Below are 21484 nucleotides of genomic sequence, written 5' to 3'. Positions count from 1 at the left end.
ATGTATGATAATTCTATGTAACTGTATTTGTGTATACCTGAATAAACTTACTTACAGAACACGCCTGTTTCGTCACAATTGAACACTTGTTGGGGTTGGAATTTTTCAGCTTCACACTGTGTATGCCACTACGATTCTTAAATCTCTCAAACCAACTTTTGCTGGCCTTAAATTGACTAATATGAGCACTAGTTCCAGGCATTTTTTCATGTTCACCTGGGTGTTAGTCAACTGGTGTGGGTCGGGCCGGGCCGCGGGGGCGTTGACCCCCGGAACTCTCTCCAGGTAAACTCCAGGTAAACTCCAGGTCACATCCTGGGGGACAAGCTTAAGGACCCCAGTGGAAATAAGTTAGTCCTCGATGACGCACTGACTTTCTTGGGTTATCCTGGGTGCTAACCCTCTGGGGTTAATTTTCTCAGTAATTGTTTCTCGTTAAGCCACACCAGCAACACTCTCCACATCTTCGAGTAGTACAGCTGATGGTGGTGCAGCAGCAGGTGAGCGTGGTACAGCAGCAGCAGCAGCTGACTGTGGTACAGCAACAGCAGCAGCAGCTGACTGTGGTACAGCAACAGCAGCAGCTGACCGTGGTACAGCAACAGCAGCAGCAGCTGACTGTGGTACAGCAACAGCAGCAGCTGACCGTGGTACAGCAGCAGCAGCTGACCATGGTGCAGCAGCAGCAGCAGCAACTGGCCATGGTACAGCAGCAGCAGCAGCAGCTCACCATGTTACAGCAGTAGCAGCAGCTGACTATGGTACAGCAGCAGCGGCAGCTGTGGTACAGCAGCAGCTGACCGTGGTACAGCAGCAGCTGACCGTGGTACAGCAGCAGCTGACCGTAGTACAGCAGCAGCTGACTGTGGTACAGCAGCAGCTGACCGTGGTATGATGGTATTTCGATAGTATTTCTCACCCTTTTTACCACAGGGTTGACACTATAAGCTTTCTTTGGGCCCATGGTGGCTTATTTACCAGTTACAAGCACTAAAAACAATGGAATAATACAAAATGTATGTGTGGAACCATCTGCCCTGGCTTGTAAACAATGGCACACTAGCTGACGGCAGGGCAGCTGAGGCACTCAGGCTGGACGAACAGGTTTGAAACAGATGTCGTTGGTCCAGTTTTTCTTCGTTGGTTGGGCCAAAATTGTTATGCTTAAACGCTTCGTTAAGCGAATTTTTCGTTAGACGATGCCTTCATTGGTCGGGGTCCACTGTACTTTTATTTATTATCACCACCTTGCTCTTTTCTGCATTCATGTTTTGACTTTTGCACACAATTCCAAAAAGCCTTTTCCATCCTAATTTAAAGCAGTCATTATTTTTTATAACCACAACACCAATAAACTAGCCATATTTGTAACTCGTCAGACAACCATGGCAGTATCACACATCATTGTCTTAGAAGCGTTCTTGCTGTAACTCTCCTCTCTTTTTATATACGTACATGCTGTGGCTCACTCATCTAGTAGGAACTCACAGCTTCCACAGCTGTACCTTTTACAGTCATGTCTTAAACTTGCAATTGTGTAAATTTTAACTCTTATTGCAGAAGAGGCAAGAGTTGACATACTAATTAACAATGCTGGTGTGATGCGATGTAAGAAGTCATTCACTAAAGAGGGCATTGAGCTACAGTTTGGGACAAATCATATTGGGCACTTCCTCCTCACAAATCTTCTTCTTGATAAACTCAAGGTACATAAAAAGATGGGCCTTTAATTGTTAAGAAAATGCCTTAACATAAAGGAATATTATGAAAGCTTTTTTTCATCCAGTCATCCCACCCTGGAGAATAAAACCATGCACATTTAATGAGATAGTGAGCTATTTACCAAAGTGTCTTTTCTTTTGTAGTTCATTAAATTTATACTAGTTACGTTAAGTTAATAATGACTGTTAAGCCTATATTTCACACATTTAGGGCAGTTATGGCATTAGGAGGAGTAAATTGTTAAAGTTATGAACAGCTGACACACGGATGTGAGGTGAGCACACTACCCATGCCATAAATTTGCCACAAATGAATTCTATTCTAAGAGATGATGTCAGGTTTTGCAAGATTGTGGTGGGTCCCCACTGTTGCTTCAGGTCATGTTTTACAGAACACTAATGGCCAATTCATGTGCTAGGGAACATATTTTCATGTATGACTAGGAACAAAGAAGCACAAATGCATTATCATGCAGTCCATTTTTGATGTTTTGCCCACGCAGTGATCCTTATCATGTCGCATCGGTTTGTGACTTCATAAAGCCTACTGTGTGGGTGAAATGTATACTTACTTATAATGCTGCATTTGTCTCTGTCCGTTATTTTTTTTAAACACACTGGCTGTCTCCCACCGAGGCAGTGACCTGAAAAAGAAGAAACACGAAGTTTCTTCTTTTTCTATCTAGTAATTTGTCCATTATCTCAGCATATAATACCATTTCTCTCCACATGTACCTATTCTTGTCAATACAAATAAATTTTACACTAAAGTAAATGAAAGAATATGAGGGAGGGAGGAGTTGCATGAAAAGGCTGTGATCCACAGACACATGTCACTGGGTGATATGCTTGCCTTGCACCAATACGTTCACAGCCCATGCAGTTCTTCCATTTTCATCCTGTAGTATTAGTGTATTTTATGGTTTGATATGCTGTTGGGGACTGTGAGCTAGGCAACTGAAATTAATGAAGGGATTCAGGAAAACTAATTAGTTGGATTTGAGTCCTAGAGGTAGAAAATGCAGTGCCTGCACTCTAAAGAAGGTGAAGATGTTGCAGCTTGGAGGCTCATCTGCACTGTAATGTCACCACACTTTTGGCAGAACAGTGAGTGCATGATCATGAATGTTTTCCTCTTTCGGGTCACCCTACCTCTTTGGGAGAGGGCTGATATGTAAAAAAAAAGTGCTACTACGCCATTTTGTGTTGCCTAACCTATGAGCAGTTTTATGTTTTTTGTTCAGATATGCTGTACTGTACTTAAGCTTATAACTCATCACTCTTACTGTATTGTGTTTTCAAGCCTTATCTTTTGTATCAGGTATCATTTCAGTGTAGATTAAGGTAACCAGGTATGAATATTATGGCAAAATTAATTAGTAACTGGTAGCTTTTGTAAACAGGCCTTTGGGCACTAATAGCATATTTGAAGATGGGATTAATTTCCCTAGTTTTACAGTACACTTGTTACCTAGTGCTATCATGGTATATTGCATGATATGTTGTGTAATATGGTATATTCTGTGTTGACACTTCAACTAAACAGTTATAAGGTAGTGAGTAATACTGAGCAGAGCCAAAAAGTCTTTAAAATTTGAACAGGAATATTATGTTTTTTTTTTTATATAACAAAAAAAAATCTTGATTTATGTACAAGGCTTGAGTGCCATATCATATGACTAAACGATGTGATGAATTTGTTTGCAGGCTTCAGCCCCAAGTCGTATTATAAATGTTTCAAGTGTTGCACACATGCGGGGAAGTATAAACTTCAGTGATCTCAACGGTGATAAAAATTATGGTGAAGGTCAGGCATATGCTCAAAGTAAACTAGCCAATATCTTATTCACTCGAGAACTGGCAGAAAGATTAGAAGGTAAGGAACTGCTGCTTCAAGTGCTGTAGAGAATCACTAGTATTGTATTTCTGTGATAATGCAGCTTTTGTCCAGTGTTTAGTCCTAAATCGTCATTACGGTATAAATTTAAATCTTTCAAACATACCCAGTTAATGCACTGTTGAATACTGATTGTGTTTGCCTTGTGAGTTTAACAGCATTTTATGTGCAGCATGAAATAAGTAAATAAATATTTTTGTCTCCTAAGAAGGTACACAAGTGTTACAGGGTTGGGTTGACATTATGTATTCTTACTCCTTTCATGGAAAAACTCATGCTTTTGCACATCATCTTGATGAACTTATACATTTGATAAAACAAATAAGATAATTACTTCAGGTCTTCTCTGCTTTTTTCTTACTTAGTTGTAACTTGATCATGATCTAGGAGGGACCAAAATGCCATCTAAAGTTTTCTTCTAAATGTGCATTTTTTTGTGATAAAGGTAATGAGCTTAACATATACGGTATTAACCCTTTCAGGGTCCAGAGGCCAAATTTCAAAGTGTGCACCAGTGTCCAAGAATTTTCAAAAAATAATTTTGCTATTTTTTCTTATGAAATGGTAGAGAATCTTTTTCTGAAGGTAATAAAACAAAAAGTAGGAAATTTGATGGAAAATTGACAAAACTATGCTCTCGCGAATTTTGATGTGTCAGCGATATTTACTCATTGGCGATTTTGCCGACCTTGACTCCCATTTTAGGCCAGTTACCTTATTCCAGTCCACCAAATTCTTAGCTATTTCACTAGTATTACTTCTATTCTATCGATTGAGCACAAGAAATTGCCAACTCAACTGTTTCAACTACAAAATAAAGTGATTGGAAATTGGTAATTTGGCCAATTTAGTGCAAAGTTCAAAATATTCCAATTTCAAAATAGGGTCCAGAATAAACAATGCAGGCATTCCTGGCACTAAACTAACATTTCCTCTGTTCATTAGTTACGTTTTCAGGCTTTACAAATGAATTCCATTTTGATTTTTAATTCACATAATGAATTTTTATTCAAACCAAAAAATAGAAGATTTACTGTCATGCAATATTGTAATAACTGTATAAATAATATCAGCACATTTGTGAACGTATATTAGACTCGCCAACTGGCATGTATTAGACATGTAAGGCCATTTATTTACTCTTGAACATTGGCAAATATTTAACATTTCTGCTACTTTGAGCTCAGTTTCAAGTCATTTCCAGTAGTAAAACCAATAAAAATCATCTCTATTTCTGTAATATATCTTCCATTCTATAAAATGAGACCAAGAAATTGCAAATACAACTATAAAAAACATGAAAAAACACTGCAAAGTTGCTGTTTTAATTGAAAATTACAGTCTCAGTTTTTTTCTCTCATTATGCACTGTGTGCTGCAGGATTTGTTTTATGTGGTGCACATATACCACATAGATGTATTATCTCATGTCTAGGCCCAATTTACCTCTCACAGCTTATCAGAGTGAGCTGAACTCATGGCGTAGATCTACGGTTTGGACCCTCAACATAAAGCCGTAGATCTATGGGACGGACCCTGAAAGGGTTAAAATGTATGAAAATACATTCTTGAAAATAGCATGCAAATAGAAAATAGTGTGAAATGAACTGAAGAATTCGTTGGAAAAATATGGTTACATTCCTCAAACCCCCCAAAAACGGCAAACAAATTTTTTTAGGTCTCTTAATTGTAAAAGAATGAGAATAATTTAACTGTAGTTGGATGTAGTGATGTTTTATATTTAATAAATACTTTTTGGGTCACCCTGCCTCGGTGGGAAACGGCCAAAGTGTTAAAAAAAGAAAAAGCTACAAGGGATATGTAATACGTATTTTATATTTTGAATTCTGGTTGCTGGTGCATGTCAGTGAGTTTGAAAGGAGTGCATAGAGATGATGTGGCCCTACTGGGCTGAGGTTCTTGCACTGATGTCGATGCAGTGTTGTCATTAGGTAATGGCTGTACTGAAGTACTGAGGTATTATGTAATGCATCTTTGATCTGATTTACCCTGCAGTACTTCATACAACTGACAGTAAGGCATCATCAGCTACTCCAGACCCCTCTTCAGAGTAGTGGTTCTAGATGTGTTAGGGTCCTGTCCAGTGAAAAAGTCTGCTTTTTTTTTTAGTAGCAACATGGAACTGCTCACATAGCTGTTTTTTTTCAATTCAATTCAAGTTTATTCTCTATAAGGGTTACAATGTGGGGTTTACAGGTTTTAGGTATTGTGTGGTTTACATGTTATATAATACTAATTACAGAGGGGAGCCACTAGGACACCTAGCCTGGCTAGGCATTTTGAGCAGACTTAGATTAATTCTTAACATTAAATCCTTACATATTATGCTATTAAGGCTAAGTGACTACATCATAATTTGTGAGTTTAACAATATGAATGCTTTTGTTTTGGCACAATTCAAAGTGTCTATATTGGAGTATCATAGGCAAACTTATGACTAGTTAGGATTTATTATTTTAAGATTAAGATTAGTATTTCTGGGTTTATAGTCAGTAGGTGAGTGAGTGTAATTGTGAACCACCAGGTGGTTATCATGTAGTTAGTTGTCGGGGTGGATGTTTTCGAACTGTAGTTTTGAAAGTGATGAATGTGTCTGCAGTTCTAGAGTTTTCAGGTAGGGTGTTCCAGATTTTACGTCCTTTGAAATACATTGAATTTTTGTAAAGGTTTAGTCGAACACGGGGAATGTCTAAGAGATGTTTGTGTCTGGTGTTATGCCTGTGGATCCTGTCACAACTATCAAGAAAGTGTTTTAGGTCAAGGTTAATATTGGAATTTAAGGTCCTGTAGATATAGATTGCACAGTAGTAAGTGTGGATGTTCTGAACAGGGAGTAAGTTTAGATCTATGAAGAGTGGGGGGGGGGGGTGTTGCCAGGGATGGGATTTAGTGATTATTCTTACTGCGGCTTTTTGTTGGGTTATTATTGGATTTACGTGTGTTGCTGCAGTTGAACCCCAAGCACGGATAGCATAGGTGAGGTATGGATATATAAGTGAATGGTATAGTGTGAGAAGGGCAGTTTGCGGCATGTAGTATCATATCTTAGAGAGGATCCCCACTGTTTTGGATACTTTTTTTGTTGTGTTGGATATGGGTGCTGAAATTTAGGTTGTTGTCGAGGTATAGGCCAAGGAATTTGCCCTCATTATGTCTGGCAATTAGAGTGTTGTCGATCTTAATGTTAAGTTGCGCAACACCTGCTCTGCTACCAAACATAATATAGTAGGTTTTGACAGTGTTAAGTGTAAGTTTATTGGCTGTCATCCAAGTCGATATTTTGATCAGCTCCTCGTTAACAATGGTGTTGAGGGTGGCAAGATTAGGGTGGGAGATGACATAAGTCATGTCATCAGCAAAGAGAATGGGTTTCAGGTGTTGGGATATGTTTGGAAGATCATTGATGTAAATGAGGAAGAGCAGGGGTCCAAGGACACTTCCCTGCAGAACTCCAGTATCAAGTGGCCGTATTGATGAGGCTGTGTCTTTAATGGTGACATACTGATACCTATTAGAAAGGTAGGATTTAAAATATGCAAGCACTTGGCCTCTTATACCATAGTGGTCAAGTTTGTGGAGTAGGATGCCGTGGTCTACTGTGTCAAACGCTTTTCTTAGGTCAATAAAAATTCCTAGTGGATATTCCTTATTTTCCAATGCTGTGTAGCAGGTCTAGCATTTTTATAATTGCATCATTAGTGCTTTTATTTTTCCTGAATCCAAATTGGCAGGGGTTGAGTATGTTTTGTGACGTTATAAATGAATATAGTCTCCTGTGCACGAGTTTCTCGAAGATTTTGGATAGCAGTGGTAAGTTTGATATTGGCCTATAGTTGTTTACTTCTGTAGGGTCACCACCTTTATGTATTGATGTAACCCTTGCTGTCTTGAGTAGTGTTGGGAAAGTGCTAGTTTCTGTTGACTTGTTAAAAAGTAATGTAATAGCATGTGAAAGGACATGGGCCGCTCGCTTGTACAATAAAGGTGGGACGTGAGACAGATTCCCCGAGTTATTTGTAAATGACGTTATGATCACGGTGACTTCCGTGGGCTCAGTTGGTACAAGATAGAAGGAATTTGGGAAATTACCATCTAGGTAGTCACCGGCATGGGCATTGGTATGTGGGATTTTACTGGCGAGATTAGATCCTATGTTTGAGAAGAAGTCGTTTATCTTGTTAGCTGTATCAGTGGGATGCAGTGGTGTTTCATGAGGTTTAGTTAGAACAATATTCTTGTTTTTTTTCAGTTTGTGGGTCCCCCAGAATCTGGGAAAGTGTTTTCCAGGTCTTTTTTATATCTCCTCTCGTGTCAGTGAATCTGCTGGAGTAGTACAGTTGTTTGGCTTTCTTTATTAATTTGGTGAGAACTGTTGAATATTGTTTAAGAATATCTTTGTGTATTAAGCCCTGTCTATATTGCTTTTCATATTGGTGTTTCTTATCAATGGATTTCAGAATGCTGCTGGTTAGCCATGGGCAACCAAGCTGTTTATTCGTGATCTGTTTCGTTTTTATAGGACAATGTTTCTTGTATAGTCTAAGTATTTTGTTAAGAAAAATGTCTGTCCAATCGTCAATACCATTGGCATTGGAGAATTCTGTAGGCCAGTCAACAGTCTCTAGGTCTGCTGTGAAATTCCTTATTGAGTCTAAATGAAGCTTTGTTGTATTCGAGTGGTGGCTTACTAATGTTTGTTAAGAGGAAGGTTGGGTAGTGGTCAGTAGTGCTGTCTGTGATTATCCCTGATTTAAGGGGGGCTAGTATATTGGTCCATATGTGGTCTATTATGGTTGCACTTGTCTCAGTCAGCCTGGTTGATTTAGTTATTGTTGATGTGAGAAGTGTGTTGTTCATATTGTTGATGAAATCAGTTACAGTCTGATCATCTGGTAGGCCAAGGTTGATATTGAAGTCTCCAGCTAAGAGAAGGTGGTGCTTGTTCATTTCTCTGTTTGTTATTAGTGACTTTAGATTCTCACTGAAGTTTGGAATGTTTGTGTGGGGTATCCGGTATATGGCACCGATTGTTATAGGCGTCTTGAGGTTTCTTACAGTAAAATAAGCAAAAATGTATTCCCCATATTCATCACTAAAGCAATTAGTGCTAATACAAGATAGTTGGTTAGAGTAATAGATTGCAGTACCACCCCCAGCTTGGTATGACCTGCAGTTGTGGATTGCTGTGTATCCTGGTAGTGGGTAGATATCAATTGTATCCTGCTTAAGCCAGGTCTCAGTAAGAATAATGCAGGAGAAGGGTGTCTTTAGTGACTCATGGAGTGCCAGGAGGTCATCATAGTGTTTGCTTAAGGACCTGATGTTGTAGTTAAGAACTGATAGACTTTGAGCAGTGTTCAGGATAGTGCTGGCTTGTGATGCTGTGTAATAAAGGCAGTTACTTTCCAATAAGTTTTGATTGTGTGTTAGATTATGGAGGTTTAGATCAGGGTCAACGTGATCATTCATCTTTTAGGTTTAAATAGTGGTTGTTTATATCCTGTATTATGTGGTGAGTTCTAATACTGATTTCTGTAGTGGTAGGAGGTTTGGAAAAGTATACCGCTAAAGCACTTTGGTCATATAGAGTATAGTCACTAATAAACATAATGAAATTGATATTGTCAATGTGTTGTGCTAGAATGAGCTAAAGTACAACTAGGTATAAACTAATACTATAAAAAACAAAAAACAAAAAACAAATTACAAGTGGCACCAGACTCACTCTTGTAATTGCACTAAGGTCTAATATAATGAATTTAGTGTTGTCTATGTATTGAGCTAAAATGAGCTAAAGTACAACTAGGTATAAACTTATAAAAATACAAATTAAAATGGTACTTGCAATTGCACTAGGGTCTGATATAAGTTGTTAACAAGATCAAGAGTATAACTAGATTTAAATTGACAAAATAAAATTCACAAATTAAAGTACCAAAAGAATAATAAGTAAAAAATAACAATGGCAATGACTTGGTTATAATATGATAGTAAGATGATACACAGGTACAAAGGATAATATAAAGGTTGGAGTTGAATATACAAACTTGAAAATTTGGCAGCAAAATGTTATGAAAAGTATAAAATAATGATTAATTTACAAAAGTAAAATTGACTGGTAGTAAATATGGTGTTTAATAAAATTTTAGTAAGTAATAATGATTACAAAAAAAGATTAATTAGCAAAAAAAAAAAAAAAAAAAGTGAAAAAGTAATGTTTATTTCATGTATTAAATTTTAAGACCAGTTATTTGGATTCAATATTGCACTGGTAGTTATACTAGAGGTTATTTGGCAGTACAAGGTATTTAAGAGTACTCTAAGATAGTAAATGTGGTATTAAAACAGGTTATGGTAATTAGACAAGTAATGGTAATTAAATGATGTCAATGTTGCAGGGTTAACTTTGGTATTTGCCTCCCTTGTATCTGAGCATTGAGTTTTGCCAACATTTCTGCTGGACTTCTTTCTTCCTCATCTTCTAAGAACTCATTCATGTCTTCCTGCATATCCTCAAAGCTCTCACCTGGTAATCTCCTTGCCATCTGAACAATTTCATGGACCTGGCTCTCACCTGAGGGAAAAACCTGTGAAATTATTATTTATTACACTATCCCATAACTTTCCCCAATCTGCATTTAATGTTGATTGGGGCACTAGTTGATAATATCTGCAATGTTCAATTTAAACCAGAAATCTGGAATGCAAAGCTGTAAGTTCAGACAAGTTTCTGCACTTAAATGTTTTAATAATGCCTTAAAGTAGTTGTAATAAAGATAGTGTTTGGTGGTAACACAACTTTTACATATGGGTGCATGTCTCCAAGATTTCTGGGCGAGTCCAGGAATTATGATGAATAAAGAGAACCTTGAATGCAAGGATCTTGCTGCACAGGTAAAACATGACTTCTGAAATAAAATGCTGAGTCGGTCTGGATGACAGGTCTTATTTACTGACTGGTTAGACCTTCAGATACCTGACAAGGTGGTTCTTTATACATAAGAACATAAGAAAGGAGGAACACTGCAGGAGGCCTGTTGGCCCATACTAGGCAGGTCCTTTACAATTCATCCCACTAACAAAACATTTGCCCAACCCAATTTTCAATGCTACCCAAGAAATAAGCTCTGATGTGAAAGTCCCACTCAAATCCAACCCCTCCCACCCATGTACTTATCCAACCTAAATTTGAAACTACCCAAAGTCCCAGCCTCAATAACCCAACTAGGTAGACTGTTCCACTCATCAACTACCCTATTTCCAAACCAATACTTTCCTATGTCCTTTCTAAATCTAAACTTATCTAATTTAAATCCATTACTGCGGGTTCTCTCTTGGAGAGACATCCTCAAGACCTTATTAATATCCCCTTTATTAATACCTATCTTCCACTTATACACTTCGATCAGGTCTCCCCTCATTCTTCGTCTAACAACTGAATGTAACTTAAGAGTCTTCAATCTTTCTTCATAAGGAAGATTTCTAATGCTATGTATTAATTTAGTCATCCTACGCTGAATGTTTTCTAACGAATTTATGTCCATTCTGTAATATGGAGACCAGAACTGAGCTGCATAATCTAGGTGAGGCCTTACTAATGATGTATAAAGCTGCAGTATGACCTTTGGACTTCTGTTGCTTACACTTCTTGATATAAATCCCAGTAATCTATTTGCCTTATTACGTACGCTTAGGCATTGCTGTCTTGGTTTAAGGTTGCTGCTCACCATAACCCCCAAGTCCTTTTCGCAATCTGTATGCTAAGTTCTACATCATTTAACTTATAAGTACTAGGGTTATGGGCACTCCCAAGCTTCAGAACCTTGCATTTATCTACATTGAACTGCATCTGCCACTTTTCTGACCAAGAATAGAGTTTGTTTAAATCCTCCTGAAGTTCCATAACATCTACGTTTGAATCAATTATCCTACCTATCTTTGTGTCATCGGCGAATTTGCTCATATCACTAGTAATTCCCTCATCAAGATCATTGATATATATTATAAACAACAACGGGCCCAAGACTTATCCCTGTGGAACGCCACTTGTTACAGATCCCCGCTCGGATTTAACCCCATTTATGGACACTCTGCTTCCTGTCAGTGAGCCATGACTCGATCCACGAGAGCACTTTTCCCCCAATGCCATGAGCTGCCACTTTCTTTAAGAGTCTATGGTGCGGAACTCTATCAAAAGCCTTACTAAAAGCACTTTCACCAGAAAATTTAATATTATGCAGCTGATTGCACAATTGTCTGTAGATGTAGTTGTACTATGCATTTACCTAAGGGTAGATGTGGCTTCAGTGCGACTCCCTTTTCATGCCACTGGTACAAAAACCTCATTGCCAGAAAATCTTGTATGCCTGCTACCATCCTGGTTGAACAGGCAATTAGTAGAAAAGCCTGGGCCCAGGCTGGGCTGCATGAATAGAAGAACTCACAAAATTGTTCACAGGTATATCACAGAGGGAATCAACTTGCTACCAGCAGATATTTACCTGCTGTCAGCGAATATCGGTCTGCTACTGTGGTGACCTGTACTTAACTCTGTGAAGAAGTGTCTTGTTTGCTCCCGTGGACTGAACCAAGATGCCCTCCATCGAGCAACTTTACCAGCAACTTAAGGAAGAATTGAGGGCAGCGAAGATGGAGATACGGCGATTGACCGAGGAAAACAAGAGGATTCGTAGTAGTCCTCCTGTTTCGAGTCCTCAGGTCAAGAAGGGATCGTGGTCAGTGGTTGGACAGCAGGGGACGACGAAGTTGACGATCAAGAAGACGAATGGAAAGCCAGAAACGATGAAGAAGAAAGAGACTGCTGTGGAAACTCCCGTGGAAACCTCCAACGCATTCTCGGTGCTACCCGACGAATGTGAGTCTACTACTGGGATCATCACGACGAACGACAACAAGGAAGGTAAGAATATTGTTGTTGTTGGGGATAGCCAGGTTAGATACATGGATAGGGCATTCTGCTTGAAGGACAGGAGTAGGAGACAAAGGGTATGCTTTCCTGGGGCTGGGATGGAGGACATTGTTAGCCGGCTTGACAACATCATGAACGGTAATGGGATCAATCCTATTATTTGCCTCAGTGCTGGAGGCAATGATGTAGGCAAGCGTAGAAGTGAGGATTTAGTTAGAAAGTTCAGGACAGCTATAGACATGATTAGGAAGAAGGGGGGGCGCCCTGTTATATGTGGCATTTTGCCAAGAAGAGGTGTTGGTAATGAATGGTTGTCCAGAGCAATTGGTATTAATTGTTGGCTGGATAAACACTGTAAGGATAATGCAGTACCATTCATTGACAACTGGGACAACTTCTATGGCCGAAATGACATGTATGCCAGGGATGGGGTTCACTTATCCAGGGCAGGTGTGGGTTTTCTTGCTAACTCAGTTGAGGGGGTTGTTAGGACTTTAAACTAGGATTAGTTAGAGGTATGGGTTTAGAAATGATTAATAATGAGTATGGATATATTGACTTATGCTCTGATATTAAGAATCTTAATAGTAACTGTCATGTAGTAACTCTGGGTAATGATAATTTCAGAAATTGTGTAAAAACAAAGATGAATAGGAAAAATGTGCAGAAGAAAAAACATATGATGGTATTTTATGCTAACAGTCGAAGTGCAAGAAATAAAATTAATGAACTACGTTTGGTAGCATGTGCTGGGAACTTTGATATCATTGCATTAACTGAAACGTGGTATGATTTAAAGAGTCGGGATATGACTGTTGAGTGTAATATTCAGGGATTTAAGTTATTCAATGTGGATAGATGTAATGGGAAGGGGGGAGGAGTTGCATTGTATGTCCGAGAAAATATTAATTGTTGCATAAAAACAGGTATAAAAATAGATGGAGCAGTAACAGAGTCTGTTTGGGTAGAGTTCGTGGAGGGTCAAGAAAAACTAATTCTAGGTGTAATATACCGACCTCCAGGCTTGGATCACGATAGAGGGAGACTTCTTTGGGACGAAATTGTTAGGGCTTCTGTACACAGTAACGTAGTCATAGTAGGGGACTTTAACTTTAGCCAAATTGACTGGAATTCTTTGACAGGTAATCTAGAGTCCAGTGACTTCATGGAAACAGTTCAGGACTGTTTTCTGAAACAGAGTGTAACTGAACCTACCAGGGGTAATAATTTGCTAGACCTAGTCTTGTCAAATAAGGAAACACTCGTGAATAATCTGGAGATCACTGAAGAGCTTGGCGCAAGTGATCACAAATCCATCACCTTTAGCATTAATTGGGAATGCAAGAATAATGATAATACAGTAAAAATCCCCGATTTTCGTTCTGCCGATTATAATGGACTTAGGGAACATTTGTCTAATCTTGATTGGGGTTATCTAGCTAATGATTTTATTGACGATAATCATACTTATGAATATGAAGGGATCTGCTTTTATGATTGTTTTCTAAATAATGTACACAGTGCCCAGAATATATACATTCCCCAGAGAGAAATTAGGTCTAATAATAACGATCCCAAATGGGTTAACAGGAGGCTAAAGCATCTATTAGGGGAGAAAAGGGGAATTTATAGGCGCATCAGAAGAGGAGAGGTTAACCTTACTGACCAATATGTTCAGCTTAAAAGAGAAGTAAAAAAAGCGATTAGAAAGGCTAAACGTGACTATGAAATTAGAGTTGCTAATGAATCAAAGACTAATCCAAAGGGGTTCTTTCAAGTGTATAGGACGAAGGTGAAGGAAAAAGTAGGACCTCTGAAATCTGGGAATGGACAGCTGACGGATAATGAACTGGAAATGTGTTCCTTATTTAATGACTATTTTTTGTCAGTTTTTACACAGGAAGATGTAAATGAGATTCCAGTAATTAACAATTATTTAGTTCCTGATGAATTCAAGTTAACTAATATTACTGTCACGAGGGACATGGTTATTAAACAGATAGACAAACTGAAACAAAATAAGTCCCCGGGACCCGATGAGTTGTTTTCAAGGGTACTTAAGGAATGCAAGATGGAGCTTAGTCAGCCATTAACGAGTGTATTCAATACGTCCATCCTTACCAGTGTTGTGCCAGATATGTGGAAGATGGCTAATGTGGTTCCTATATTCAAATCAGGGGATAAGTCCACTCCTTCAAATTACCGTCCAATAAGCCTGACATCTATAGTGGGCAAGTTATTAGAATCAATTATAGCTGACATTATCAGAAGTCACCTTGAAGAGCATAACTTGATAAATGAATCTCAGCATGGATTCACGAGAGGTCGTTCCTGCCTGACAAACTTACTGACGTTCTTCAATAGAACATTTGAGGCAGTTGACAGTGATAAGGAATATGATATTGTTTATTTGGATTTTAGTAAAGCCTTCGACAGAGTACCTCACAAGAGACTCTTAAGAAAAGTGGCAGCTCATGGTATAGGAGGTAAAGTTCTAGCATGGATTGAGGCATGGCTTACCAATAGAAAGCAGAGAGTTACCATTAATGGAGTGAAATCTGATTGGGGATTAGTCACTAGTGGCGTTCCACAAGGATCAGTTTTAGGCCCTCTCTTGTTCATAATTTACATTAATGACCTTGATGAAGGGATTACTAGTGACATGAGTAAGTTTGCTGATGATACAAAGATAGGCCGTATAATTCACTCTGAGGAGGATATCAATGAACTCCAGGACGATTTGAACAAATTAATGTCTTGGTCTGAGAAATGGCAGATGAAGTTTAATGTGGATAAGTGTAAGGTACTTGCCCTTGGTAATGAAAATAACCCTCGAAGCTATAATCTAGGTGAAGTAGAGCTTGGTCATACAGAATGTGAAAAAGACTTGGGAGTCATGGTAAGCAGAAATCTAAAGCCAAGACAGCAGTGCCTCAGTGTGCGCAACAAGGCCAACAGATTACTTGGATTTATCTCAAGAAGTATAAGTAACAGAAGTCCAAAAGTTATTTTACAGCTCTATACATCACTAGTGAGGCCTCATTTGGATTATGCTGCTCAGTTTTGGTCCCCTTACTACAGGATGGACATAGACTCATTAGAGAACATACAGAGAAGAATGACTAAAATGATTTACTGTGTAAGGAACCTCCCGTATGAAGATAGACTTAAAGCCTTAAATCTCCACTCTCTGGAGAGGCGTAGAATGAGGGGAGATATCATTGAAGTGTATAAGTGGATGACGGGCATAAACAAGGGAGACATTAATAAAGTACTGAGGGTGTCGAACCAGGTAAGAACCAGGAATAATGGATTTAAGTTGGATAAATTTAGATTTAGAAAGGACATAGGTAAGTACTGGTTTTCTAACAGAGTTGTAGATGCGTGGAACAGTCTTCCCAGTGGGGTGATAGAGGCTAGGACCTTGGGTAGCTTTAAGAAGAGACTGGACAAATATATGAGTGGGAGGGGCTGGGTTTGATTGGTGTTGGGGGGTGCGGGAGTTGTTTCTTGAGTAGCTTTAGGTAGATGTCGTTTTGATAAGGACCTGCCTCGTATGGGCCAGTAGGCCTTCTGCAGTGTTCCTACATTCTTATGTTCTTATAATATTACTGGAATAAAGGTAGAAATTTTCAGCAGAACACAACTGCTTCCTCCAACAAGTACCAGATCAGCCAGGCTGCAGTTGCTGTGTGGACTTGCAGCCTGCTAGTAGGAACACTTACTTATTTCATGGCAAGGAGTGTTAAACCCATAGTGATCATTCAACACCTTGGGAAATGGGAGGCAATCAGATTCATTCCAAGGAAGGGTAGTTCCAGTTCTTTAGAGCAAGAGACTTTCACTGATATCAAGGGATCTCTCTTGAAGGGCTAGTAGGAGCAACTTGGTTGAGAATTCAGTCAGCAGGGAAGCCTGGCTTTAGGCCAGGTTGCAAGGATACAAGAACCCTCAAAACCAGTCACTCCTTACTCTTTCACTATTTGGTTTGGTATGATTTTCATTAGTACAAATGTACCTATCATGGAGGCCAATCTGTATCTTTACTTGAAAGCGTGAGTGCTGTCTTAACTTTGAAGTATGGCTTTCTTGAAACTTTTATTTACAGTTGTGTGTGTGTGTGTGTGTGTGTGGGTGGTAGAATGCATTAGTAACATATTTGCCTGAACTTTACATACATTGTAGCATAATGTCTTGGGTGTAGTTATTCATCTGGATTTTTTTTCTTCGAATTGAACTGTGGTGAAGCATGATTATTAAAGATTTCTTTCTGGCTAAAATGAACTGAGCAAAATTTCAGGTAATTTTGTATCCTCAGGTACTGGAGTGACAAGTAATGCCATTCATCCTGGGATTGTTTTTACTGATATAGGCAGGCACATGGGCATAAACAACAGTTGGATAGCCAAAATATTCCTCTTCCCGCTATTATGGTTGTTCCTTAAGACACCTCGTCAAGGTGCCCAGACAACTATATATGCTGCACTAAACTCTGAACTGGAGAATGTTTCTGGAAAGTATTTCAGGTGAGTGAGAAATACAGTGCATAATTTTGTAACTGTCCACTAATTGACTGGTCATTATAGTCAGTCAGAAAACAGCCAGAAAAGAGGTCAGCCTTTGATCATAACTGGCTCATGAGAAGAGAAGTGTATTCAGAAAATGCTGAAAACTGGAAGTGAAGTGATTAACTATACTCCACTTAGTGAATTTGATTATTGGAGTGGCTCATAACTACCTCTAAAATCCTAATCTTACACTGCATCATGGCAGCTTTCAAAAATCAAATACAGAAAATTTAAACATTTTGATTGTTTTTAATTCACCGGCTATCTTCTACCAAGACAGGGGTGACCCAAAATATGGACAGACATTCACCATATAGATGGGGTTGTAAAAGAAGTAAATGCCAGGGTGTTCGGGAGAGGGGTGGGATTAAATTATTGGGAATCAAATACAAAATGGGAATTGACAGTTGCTTTTTGCTGATGATACTGTGCTTATGGGAGATTCTAAAGAAAAATTGCAAAGATTAGTGGATGAGTTTGGGAGTGTGTGTAAAGGCAGAAAGTTGAAAGTGAACATAGAAAAGAGTAAGGTGATGAGGGTATCAAATGATTTAGATAAAGAAAAATTGGATATCAAATTGAGGAGGAGGAGTATGGAAGAAGTGAATGTTTTCAGATATTTGTGAGTTGACGTGTCAGCGGATGGATTTATGAAGGATGAGGTTAATCATGGAATTGATGAAGGAAAAAAGGCGAGTGGTGCGTTGAGGTATATGTGGAGACAAAAAATGTTATCTATGGAGGCAAAGAAGGAATGTATGAAAGTATAGTAGTACCAACACTCTTACATGGGTGTGAAGCTAGGGTTGTAAATGCTGCAACGAGGATGCGGTTGGAGGCATTGGAGATGTCCTGTCTAAGGGCAATGTGTGGTGTAAATATGCAGAAAATTCGGAGTGTGGAAATTAGGAGAAGGTGTGGAGTTAATAAAAGTATTAGTCAGAGGGCTGAAGAGGGGTTGTTGAAGTGGTTTGGTCATTTAGAGAGAATAGATCAAAGTAGAATGACATGGAGAGCGTATAAATCTGTAGGGGAAGGAAGGCGGTGTAGGGGTCGTTCTCGGAAAGGTTGGAGGGAGGGGGTAAAGGAGGTTTTGTGGGCAAGGGGCTTGGACTTCCACCAAGCGTGTGTGAGCGTATTAGGACGAATGGTATTTGGGACCTGGCGAGCTGTTGGAGTGTGAGCAGGGTAATATTTAATGAAGGGATTCAAAGAAACCGGTTATTTTTATATAGCCGGACTTGGGTCCTGGAAATGGGATATACAATGCTTGCACTTTAAAGGAGGGGCTTGGGATCTTGGCAGTTTGGAGGGATATGTTGCATATCTTTATACATACACTGTATGCTTCTAAACTGTTGTATTCTGAGCACCTCTGCAAAAACAGTGATTATGTTTGAGTGAGGTGAAAGGGTTGAATGATGATGAAAGTATTTTCTTTTTGGGGATATTCTTTTTTTTTTTGGGTCACCCTGCCTTGGCGGGAGACGTCCGACTTGTTAAACAAAAAAAAAAAAAAAATTCACCATCATTCATTTAATACCTGAATGTCAAAGGTGCATAAATATAAAATTTCAAATGACCAGCAAACAGCATCCCCATCATTCCTTCAGACTGCAAACACTGTACTTTCCACCTACAGGATTCTTAAGTCTGGCTAGCTGGTTTTCTTGAATCCCTTGCTAAATGTTACCTTGTTCACATAGTATGTCAACCATAAAAACCACTTGATTCCATCTTCTTCTCATGCTCTGAAAGACTTCCTAAGGGTTGAGGCCCCTCCCCCTTCCCCCGATAATAATCCATTCACTCCCGTCTAACAAATACAAGCCTGCTAGATGCTCTAGCCCCTAGCGCTCAAAACGTTTACCACTACTCTTTCCAGGCCTTCCTGGAGTGCCCTCTTTGTCATCCTATTGTCTCTAAATGCCCTAAGCACCTCAGTATTCCCTTATCAAATACTGTTTAACTGTATAAAGCATTCTATATATTATTTTGAAATATAAACCTAGTGTGAAAGAAATTTAGGCTTTTGAAACATGTTAGATAGAAACATTTGATGCCGGAAAATCTGTCTTTAGAATATTCAACATTGAATTTTCAGCATCACTATTTGCCCCTTTTCCAGTGTGAAATGCCAGGCCACTGCCAGATGCAAACTGAAAAATATTGGTTTAAATTTTATGTACGTATAACCCATGTGTCCCAAATCCATGCAAGTATGATTCAGATCAATCCAGTATGCTGTGAAAAACGTTCTGATGCTGGAAATTATCCCTTGGCAGTATTTGTTTTTGCCATTGAAAAGAATTCTCTCTGCTAGATTGGGGTATGGAAAACAGAGCATACTCCCATTTGTCCCTTCCATATCACTATCCCCCCAACCGTTTGATGCCGGTATCACTGCAGAAATGTGGCAAGATGCTTAACTAGGTTATCATCAGATTCCCAGATTTGGATTCATTACAGTTCTTTGAGCTTGTACACACTCCATCATTATGTGGGTTCAGATAAGAATTTCTAGAGCTTGATTTCCAGCCATTATAACAGTTTCTTTGACAGTGAGATGTAGTGCACAGTGGATTTGTATAAGTAGCCTCATTGGCTTGTTTTGGACTGTTGTCTAAAAAATTTCATGGGATGGCTTGTCAGGGATGCTCGTGGGGAGGGTGCTGACATGTATATCATATTATCTAGATCTAGATTTGTGCAAAGATTTTTTTTTTTGTTTAAAAATTAGTAGTTTTTAATTTTAAAACCAATTTTTTAATTTGAAAAATATTGTTCATTGGGCATAATAAGACAGTGGAAATCTTAGTCGGCTCTGTTTTATTTTTATTTATTTTATTTATTTAATGTCTTTGCAAACAGTACATTGAGATTGTGTATATAGTGGACCCCCGGTTCGCGAAGCCATCGGTATCCGATAAATCCGGTATCCGAAGCATTATATCGCAAAAAATTTGCCTCGGTTCCCGTTACAAAACCCGGTATGCGATACGATTCGTACGAGACGTGTCCAGTGTTTACAAGCCAGCCAGTGTGCGCGCATCTAACGATACATTCGGTACATTCTATATTATCCATATTATCACTGTTTTTGGTGCTTGTTTCTGCAAAATAAGTCACCATGAGCCCCAAGAAAGCTTCTAGTGCCAACCCATCGAGGCCAAGGGTGCTAATGACTATTGAAATTAAGGAAATGTGTGCAAAGTGGCTTGAAGTGCAAACCTTTTTTGATGAAAATCACCCTGACACAGCTACTGCAAGCCGTGTTGGCAACCTGTACACTGACAATGTTGTGAACCACTTTAGGAAAGTCATAAAGGAACGAGAGGTACAGGCCTCTATGGACAGATATGTTGTGCGACAGAAGTCCAGTGACTCTCAAGCTTTTCCTAGTGGCATTAAATGAAGAAGGGAAGTAACCCCAGAAAAGAACTTGCTACCTCAAGTCCTAATGGAGGGGGATTCCCCTTCTAAACATTAAAAACTTCAACACTCTCCCCTCCTCCCATCCCATCAATCATCACCAGATCTTCATTAAAGGTAAGTGTCAATTATTCTATTGTGATTATTCTATTGTTATTATTGTTATTGTAATTATTATATTGCATTAAACTTAATATATCATGTGGTAAAAGTTTTTTTTTCATACTTTTGGATGTCTTGCACGGATTAATTTGATTTCCATTATTTCTTATAGGGAAAATTGATTCGCATTCCGATAATTTTGGTTTACGATGAGCTCTCAGGAACGGATTAATATCGTGAACCGGGGGTCCACTGTATACAATAGTGGGATGCAATGCAAAGAGAGCCTCTATTATGCCTTGGCATTATGGGCCAACTTAACATTATTGGCTTACATTCTACTTAATACTAAGAAATAGTATATCATAGTTGTACAGTAGGAAAGTAATTATTTCATAGTTGTACAGTAGAATATTAATTATAAATGAACCAAATAAATAAATAGGGTTGCGTTACTGGCAATACCCCCTTTTAATTTTCTAGGTTTTAGGTCAGGTTCCTGCTTTTTTCCTTTTTTGGCAAATTGAAAGCATTAAGTTCTCCTTGGGGATATGGAGAAAAGGGGAAGAGAAAAAGACTTGATATACTGAAACTCATTTTCTTTACAGTAACAAAGCAGAAGCAGAAGTATCTGAAGCTGCACAGGACAGAGCTGCTGCCAAAAGGCTTTGGGCTATCAGTGAACACTGGACTGGATTAACCTAAGAATATACAACTGTTTTGCTAAAAAAATAGGAATATTGTACTTAAGCTTAATAGTAAAGGTATTATTTACAACAATAAATGGCATTTCTTTTCAAAGTACCAGACCTTCA

The 21484-nt window shown here is 38.7% G+C and overlaps 1 protein-coding gene across 7 annotated transcripts in view; it reads left to right on the top strand.

Moving 5' to 3' along the window:
• Nucleotides 1–21453, top strand: part of LOC128692866 (retinol dehydrogenase 13) — a 483761-nt gene extending 462308 nt beyond the window's left edge. For 5 of the 7 annotated variants that reach the window (XM_070092112.1, XM_070092116.1, XM_070092118.1 and 2 more), the window contains 4 exons: nt 1561–1706; nt 3429–3597; nt 16886–17093; nt 21278–21453. In XM_070092112.1, the coding sequence (XP_069948213.1) occupies nt 1561–1706; nt 3429–3597; nt 16886–17093; nt 21278–21374 (620 nt within the window). In that variant the 3' untranslated portion in view covers nt 21375–21453. The remainder of the gene's footprint in view (nt 1–1560; nt 1707–3428; nt 3598–16885; nt 17094–21277) is intronic. The other 2 variants (XM_070092115.1, XM_070092114.1) reach the window with 2 other exon arrangements.
• The last annotated feature ends 31 nt before the right edge of the window (nt 21454–21484 follow it).

Source organism: Cherax quadricarinatus, chromosome 38 (assembly GCF_038502225.1).
Source record: "Cherax quadricarinatus isolate ZL_2023a chromosome 38, ASM3850222v1, whole genome shotgun sequence".
Classification (NCBI taxonomy): domain Eukaryota; kingdom Metazoa; phylum Arthropoda; class Malacostraca; order Decapoda; family Parastacidae; genus Cherax; species Cherax quadricarinatus.
This window is presented reverse-complemented; position numbering and strand designations above follow the sequence as displayed.